The sequence below is a fragment of the Elaeis guineensis genome, chromosome 10 (genome assembly GCF_000442705.2).
Source record: "Elaeis guineensis isolate ETL-2024a chromosome 10, EG11, whole genome shotgun sequence".
In the NCBI taxonomy this organism is placed as follows: Eukaryota; Viridiplantae; Streptophyta; class Magnoliopsida; order Arecales; family Arecaceae; genus Elaeis; species Elaeis guineensis.
Window position 1 is genome coordinate 30,922,424 of NC_026002.2, and position 8,652 is coordinate 30,931,075.

At 35.3% G+C, this 8,652-nt stretch overlaps 1 protein-coding gene across 1 annotated transcript; it reads right to left on the bottom strand.

The window, feature by feature from the left end:
• Nucleotides 1–3,603: 3,603 nt before the first annotated feature.
• On the bottom strand, nt 3,604–7,627 carry LOC105052661 (large ribosomal subunit protein uL24c). Its single transcript, XM_010933558.4, has 4 exons — nt 7,437–7,627; nt 4,533–4,571; nt 4,125–4,355; nt 3,604–4,007 (listed from the first exon to the last, which is right to left on the bottom strand). The coding sequence occupies exons 1-4, from the start codon at nt 7,545–7,547 to the stop codon at nt 3,807–3,809; spliced, it is 582 nt and encodes a 193-aa protein (XP_010931860.1). The 5' UTR covers nt 7,548–7,627; the 3' UTR covers nt 3,604–3,806.
• Between the last annotated feature and the right edge of the window lie 1,025 nt (nt 7,628–8,652).

Genomic DNA, 8,652 nt, shown 5'->3' on the forward strand with positions numbered 1-8,652 from the left:
TGTGAAACTCTATTAGTTGTTTTTGCCCCCTTAACTTGACAGTAGTTATCCATTAGCTGTGTTTTGGTTGTTTTTAAAAATAATAATAATCATAAAGTTTCTGTGCTCTTCTGGTATTTCCCTTGCCAAGCATCTGGCATATACCTTTGGCCGAGGAACGGTGGGGCTGCTGATGGCCAGCCGGAGTTAATGGCTGGGGGAAGCCATCAATAATTAAAAGAAAAGATAATTCTTTAAGAGAATTGATGGTGATGGCGAGAAAAGAGGGTGAGTGATCACGATGTTAACAGCGACATGGAAACCATGGATTGGAGAAGATTGAAATATCCAGCCAAAAACCTTCGTCACCGCACCAAGCTGCCCTCCTACACTCGGCTACTTTCTATTGTTTGAGCTTGTTGACCCCTGGTTCATTTCATATTCTTATCACCACATCACTTTCTCTGAATATTAAAACCCGAGGGGACCATAGTTTACCGACACCCACGCACAGAGTCCCTACCAAGAAAGCACGCCTTGGTGCCTCAATAGCTTTCTATGATTCCAGAATTTAAATGTATTGCAGGTAGAACACAGCAGTAACCATAACCTAGAGGCAGCCAGCCATGCATATCCCAACCATTGCAGTCAGATATATCATTCCAGCGTCTGAAATCATTTCCAACATAGCCCAAATCTTATCAACAAAAACTTCTCAAATGTCTCTCAATCTCCTCCAGGCCACATAGAGCCTACCTGTGACTTCTTAACAAATTATCCTCGGCCATGGAACCTACCACATTACTGGTTAATAGATTTTTGAACCTGCCAGTTGCGTTGTTATCCTATGTTGTAAAGCTAGGAGAATTCATTTTATATAAGCACTTAATGACCATATTTACCTCTAGTATGGTGGTCTATGCCACCTTGTTTTGACAGTGAACAACTAAATATTGATAATGCAACCACAAAGAAGCATGATATAGGGTAACTACCATCCTCAATGGAACTTCCCCATAAATTTGTCAATCTGAAGTAAGCATTCCGAGAAGAAATAGTTTCATCCATCTAGGAGATCCAATTCTCCATCAGATGCACACCCAATATCCCCTGAATTATTTCAAAAAACTTCTTCAATAACTCATCCTTTCTCCAGGCTAAATCATCGTCCAAATCAATTAGGAAGAAGCCAAATTTTTCTGCAAATTCCTTCAATATATAATTCAAGCCTATACAGTTCTTCCCAAAAAAAAATGATACCGTACAAATGATATAATTTTTTTTCTGTACCTATAGTTTGAAGTTGTTGCGTTTGCCATGCTTGTGTCCACATGATCTAAATTAATTTTCCATCCATTTATGTTATTGGATTTTTTGTCCTGATATTTCACTCTCCAAAATTTCCTGTTCAAACATTTAGGGACGCTTCTCTGGACATTCCCAGTCCAAGGTCTTGATTACAGAAAGCATATGATTTCCAATAAGCTACTTGGTAACAGATCTTGCAGGTCTTAACTCCAACTTGAAGCCAATTCAACATGAGGTATACAAGATTCCGAACAACAACCTTCAGTAGACCTTCACTATCTGATCTTTCCAAAGTGGGAATTTCAAAAAGTTGTTTTGCATCCTGTAGTTTCTAGCAGACATTTTGTAAATTCTCATATTAGGGACAAAAGCAAACAGACAGAAACCCCTTGAGTAATTGTAGTCAAATACTACTCTTTGTTATTATTTCCATATACCTGTAGAAATTCAATAAGCTTGCTGGTTGCATAACTGAAAAGAGTGGAAGCTTATGACATGGGACTAATGGTCCAAATCAAAAATGGTGTGCAGTTGTCATCTGATAAGGGAGGGGGAGCCTTGAAGGTCTCAGGTTAATCAGAAGATGTTAAAAAGACAGCTTGTTGCAAGTGATATAACATGTAGAATGAAGTCAAATTGTCAACAATAAAAGTATAAGAACTGCCAATCAGAGCTAATGAGGTCACTAAGCCTGAATATGACATGCAAACAAGAGGTTCCACAGGATTCCAGAGGAGATGAAAATTGAGAAATACAATACAATGCAGCTCTAAGGAGATGATGGATACTAAATGAACTGTGGTGATCTGCAGACTGGTCTTAAACAAAATCCACCTTTACATGGCATTTTTTTGCTATGGATAGTTCCATGATCGTTGCTTGAGTTTGCTGCTTGTACAATTTGTTTTCTAAGATCATGCCTACTCTTCATTTACTGTATGTCCATGTATTTCTCTATCATGATTGATCAGATGTAGAGCAGATATTCATAGTCGTGAAGGAAACAAGAAAGCTCTGACCATATGTTATGATTGAACGTCAGATTGATGCTAATACTAGAAAATTTGTGCCTGATGCCATGCCAGAGCAACTTTAAGCAAGAGGCATTGCTAATAAACCTCTAGGGTCAGTTGGTGGATAGGAGTTCTACCTTATTGATTGCTAGTATTCACCATTAAAGCTCATGCAATCATGGAGCAACCCTCTGACATACCATAGTTTTGGAAAAAGCTCTAAACAGAGAAAGATAATGATAGTCCAGCATTATCTCAATTATTTACAATCACCTTTATGGATCTTCATTCACCAAGCATTCTTATTTAGGCTACCTCTGATGTCATTTCAAGATAAAGAGAAAGATAAAAATTTTCAATTTAGAGAATTATGTTTATGTTAATATAGGACTGTCTATATGAAGATTCATGCGGGCATGTATTTAATCCCACATTGGCTATGTATTAGATAAATTTTGGATACTTATACAGGACTATGGAATCCAAATATTATTTACTGGCTAGCTTTTTGGGTGAGCTCTCGGATTGTTACGGTCTATGAGCCAATGAAAATGGAAATACACTTACATAGTTGATCATATCTACTCTTTATGCTGATTAGTAAAATAAATGAAATAATAGAATACATCTCAAGCTTAAATAAGTAAGATGTCACACAACTTCATTAATTGAAGTTAGAAAAAAAATTGTGATGAGACAATGAGACATCTTTCTTTTTTACAAAGCTTCTGCAACGGGGAACAAGAACATTTTAAGTTGTAGACTAGGCTTATCCAATCCCAGATATATAGATGTTTATAATGTTTGCATCTTAATGTTCAAGCTCAATTGGCCAAATCAATATCTTTTAAACTCTTTCCCTAGATTAACTACACTAACCGGACTAAAAGGCTAAATCTTCTTGCATTTCAGAATGTAACTGGATTTTGTTTATCACTTCAATCCATGCATTTTTGACTGGTCGAACTGGTCCTTGTGCTGCTTAATCCATGAACAGTTCAGGCAATTGATGGAAGTTGAATGATGCAGCAAAGAATATAAGTTTTCCTTTTTTTTTTTTTTAAATAAGACCTGTACACCAAATAACACATTCAAAAAAAGGCTGTAAGTGGAAGAGAAAAAACCTCTCCTGAGACTTGTTCTTAATAGCAGTCCGTTTTGCAATTGCATGTATATATTGCATAATAAGCTTTTTGTCACATTTTGATATAATAGATCACTTGACTGCAAAAAGAAACAACACATGTAGTATTAGACATATTATGGCATGCACACATATTAACATAAAATAGAAACCAAGTCATTCTGGAATGCAAACATGTCGATGGAAAAGTCAAAAGGTTACAGTAATGTATAATATGTTACTGAAGAAACCTTGGAATAGTTGAAAACACAACCTGAAACAAAATATTTATGAATGGGCAAGAATTGTGAGTGCAGGATATCAAAAACATATGCGATGGAGCTGACAAGCACATACACAAAGAGAACTTCAGCTGCTTCACATTAAGTGGATTTTTCTTCTCTTTCTTTCTTTCTTTCTTTAATCACCCTTTTCCAGTTCTCTGCACTGTCAATTATCTCACCGGTCTTAATGAGGTAACGAACTCTGGTCCCATCCTCAAGGATTTTATGCCCCACTCTGCTCGCTACTTGTTTTTCGTTCGAGTAAAGCATCACATTTGAGCTGTGAATAGGTGCTTCAATCTGTTTAACAAAGATTCACAGTGCAATTTATGCTCAAATAAGATATGCCAGAAGAAAAGGAACAAATAAAAAACACTAGGATATTCAAGATGATAGTTCCATTAGGAGCAAAGCTACCTTCACAATCTGCCCTGGCTCACCCTGTTCTGTACTCTTCATGTGTTTTGTCTTCAAGTTCATGTCTTTTATGATTACAGTACTGTTATGCCTGAAAACCTGAGTAATCTCTCCAATTTTACCTTTCTCATGACCTGAGATAATTTTCACAGTGTCGCCCACTTTAACATGCATCTTATGCAATATGGGGAGACTATTTGGTTTACATTCCTTGCATTCCCAACGTTTAAGCTGCAAGAAAAGAACACTAAAGCCAGTTACATAGTTCCATTCAAGAAGTTGTAACTCATTATACATTGTATAAAACTATCAATGAAAATGTGTCCAACATAATATTTTATAGATTTTAAATAATTATATTTCAGAAAAAATGAGAACACAAGATGAAAAAGGAATTGAAGTACTAACCTTCATAACAATAGTGCATGGTTTGTCCACAAAATTGATCTGCATACCACAAAATGTCCAATATATTAGAATTGCAGCCACATAGGATGAATAGTAGGAAACATATGTATCAAAAGGGTATCGTACATAAGAAATAATCGGAAAGAGCACACATTAATCCTTGGTCCAATCTTTATTCAACCAATTCCAGAACAACATCATTATGATTACCTAAGGCATCTTAAATAAACTCCCTAATATATCTATATAAGTTCTAATAGCTTGACAGATGGAATATCCTTAACATGCAATGTGCTTGTAATTAGTAACATAAAACAAATTTACATGATTGGTCCACTATCTACTTTCTTGAAAGTCTATCATCAACAAATTTTCCTCCATCTAGTTTTCTACGAATCATCTATTAGTATATCCAATGTCGGTTTTGAATTCCATCAGAATATTTTTCTTGTTTGTTTTTATCCTGATGACATATTCTCCAGGAAAATAGTCCGGGTGTTATTCTATGGTTACATGGGAGTGTGACCAAGAGTTTACCGATTATCATTTGTTTTGAAGAGATCTTAGCTGGTAAGGGTTGAGTGGGGGGAAGAAAGGTCCTCAAAAATTGGACGGCTTCTTCTCATAATCAGATTTTTGTGTTTTCTATTTCTTTTAGAAAGGTAAATGAAACATATTGCATGATAGAAGAAGCATCATATTGTCGGGATGATGTCAACTCCTATGTTGTTAAAATGCTGACAACTATCATTGATGGCAAGATGCTATTAGCTATTGAATTGAATGAGGGAGACTAAACTTCATTAGAGTAGTTTTACCAATCCTTTATCATGTTGCCTGTTCAACAATTCACATGCCCACCTTTTTTTTTATAGTCAGCAAAAATCATTGTCTGAGAACAGACATCCATGAAATTCTGTAATAAGATTGTCTTATTGTCAATTTAGGCATTTAACTTGAGATTGTCCCACATTAGTGATGCTCCCATGCATTCATTGATTTAGTTTGCATAAAGGAAGCAAGCATGTACCTTAAAATGCATCTGATACATTTTGCTTGGCATTTGGTTGTATAATCTCGAAAACGGAGCAATGATTTGATACCCCCCAAATGAAATCAGCTATGAACACAACAAAACTGAAACAAAGATGACATTTTCAACTAATTAAATTATACCAATATAATAGGTACTGCATGCATAATTTGTCTAGTTTAGACCTGCCATGATCTTCGTTCAGATTAAGCTAGACACAAGTTGCATAATTACTTTTTCTCTTGAAACTTGACAGGAGTTTACTTATTTGTAACCTGGGAATCAGACATACAAATATAGGCCTGGCATGGATGTACTAAGGCTCACAAACCATCTTCCAATGAATGCAGCAAAGGCTAGTCAGAGGTGTTTCCAGGCATATGAGACAGATTGGTGGCAAACTATGGTTAGTTATGGCATCCCTAGGAGGTCAACAGGTTCAAGCATAAGTGAGTGAAGAACCATGGGTTCCCACACAAGTAGTGGAAGTTGTGTAGGCTGATGCATGTCTTCGTGAGTTTTTCTCTGTTTCTACATGTAGGCATTGGACACAAAAAGCTATGGACATACAAATAGGCTCATTTGGGCTCCCTCACATGTGGCAATCTTCAGGTTTCCCAAGCTATGTGAGGAGTTTTTGGTTCGCATATGTGTAAGGCTAACTAGGCCATGGACTCACTTACTAGGAAGAAGATGACTTCTCGTTTTGCAGATATAAGGGCCGCATATGCTCTACTGACAAGATCAACAGGTAAATATATGAACATCAGGCAACAGGTTATAATGTGTCTAGCAGGTGTTCCATACACCATACTGCAACACTGATGGGCGGCAGGTAACTGAATAGATATTCCATGCGCAATTATCACAATATATGGGATTATTGGTTATTTGCACTTGTGATGAATGTAATGATGTTTCAAGAGAAAAGAGAGTAATTTGAAAATTTTCTTCTTCCTAGAGGTTCCATTTTCATGGAGCTTCAAAAATTCTAACCATAGAGTTCTGCTTTTGAGACCTACATTTTTTTTCATTTTTAATTAACAAATTGATTAATTCATGAGGAGATCACAAGCATTATCCTTCATAATCTAAACCCCTTCTTACCCTATCAAATTTGGATCTCTAGAACCTGGTAGCACGAGCTTACATTGTCTGACTGAAAGTGTGACTTTAAGGACAAATATGTACTATATTAAAAAGTGTTGGGGATCCTTTAGGTCTGTCAAAATTTTCCCCGAACAAAATATTATGTGATGTACAAATAAAACTTTATTATGTAACAATCACTAATATGGGTCGGGTTGGAAACAAAAATGCACACACTCCAATCCCAATCACCTCCCCTACATCCAAAACCCACATCTTCTACACCCTAAATTTCTCTCTCCATTCTAACTAACTATTCTCTCTCATAAACTTATTCTCCATATAAACAACCTTATTCACCTCCAATTTTTATCTCCCATTTATTTTTATATTTCATTATATTCATATACATACATACATATTAATACTATTTTATCTGATCTTTTTCTTTTTTTTGTTAGTAGATGTGCGTCGTGCGTGCTGTATGCTAGTAATAATGAAAAAAGGACTTCAATGACCAATAAAAGGCCCTCGATTTACATTAAATTCCCCCACAAATCAAAGTTTCTCAGACAAAATAAAAAGATAAATTAAATAAAATATCAAAAAACTCTATCATTTAGCCCATTAACAACCAGGCCAAAAAATTAAAGAAAATAACTGTTCAAGTTCCAAGAAACATCGGATTAAGAAGAATACTAATAGATTCAGAGAATGAACCAAAGGCAAGGAACGAAGATGAAGAAACGATCAAAAGAGAGAGAAGCGAGGAAAGAGCTAACCGGCGAGGGAGATAGAGAGGGAGAGAAGCGCTGGCCCAAGAAGGAGTTTGAGGTGAGGGAGAGGGACCCCATGGAGCACTGGAGCGCCGCCACCGCTGCCATCGCTGCCATCTTCGATCGATCTCTCGCTCTCGCGCTCCCCTCTGGTTTGAGATTTTTCGGATAAAGCACAAGGTTTTTTTTAATTTTTTTTTTTAATGAGAAAGCAAACAACGGCGTTACAACCGTTACAAGGGTTCGGCCAATCCCGTTGTATATAAAAACAAAAATATAACGGCAGCTATTTTTCATTATCGTTTTGGTATTTTTCGTCGTCTCAGGCTTTCGAGCGGCTATTATTTTGACTTCTACTTTATATGAAATAAAATAATTTTTTCATTAATTTTTTCTTTCAAAATTTTTTTCAAAATATTTATACGATTTAATATATATATTAATTATAAAATTTAAAAAAAATAATATTTTATTATCATCATCGTCGTCATCATTATCATCATCAATTATGTTGATTATTATTTTAATAATTATTTAATATTTAAAATTTAAAAAATTATTTTTAAGATAAATAACACATAATACAATCATTATAGAAATTAATAATAATTTTTTAATAGATATCAATTGCCTGATTGATATTCGAAACGGCTCGAATTGATTTTAAATTTTATATATTTTTCATCGATTTGAGTTTAGATTTGAAATATTAAAATTTCATTGATGCCGTATCAAATTTAAAGTTCGAATATTTTGAATTGAATTAAACTTAAACTTTCAGCTACTTAATTCGCCTACGTTTGATTGCATCTATAATTTAAAACTTTAATTTAGTGTGGTAAGTAAATATTTTTTTTTTTCCCGCAGTCTACCAACAACGTGTTCATCCTCATACCATCTCGGATCCTAGGACCAATGAGCTGGTGAAGGGATCATTCATCAGCCTTGATTAGCTCCCAAAAAAAGCTTGATGTTGTGTATGTTCGAATGTGCTGACTGCACAATGTAACATTTCCACCACATCATGCAAACTGATTTATATGATGCAATTTATATCGACATAGCCATTGTTTGTGCCCATGTTGACAACAAATCTAGCTCAAAAGTCGAACTTCATATTGAATCTCCTACAAGTTGTTGCCCCTTGATCTCAATTCCCCAGCAGGTTGAGTCTTTCGTGCAAAAAAAGATATTGTGCAATTCAATAATTGATGCCATGAAA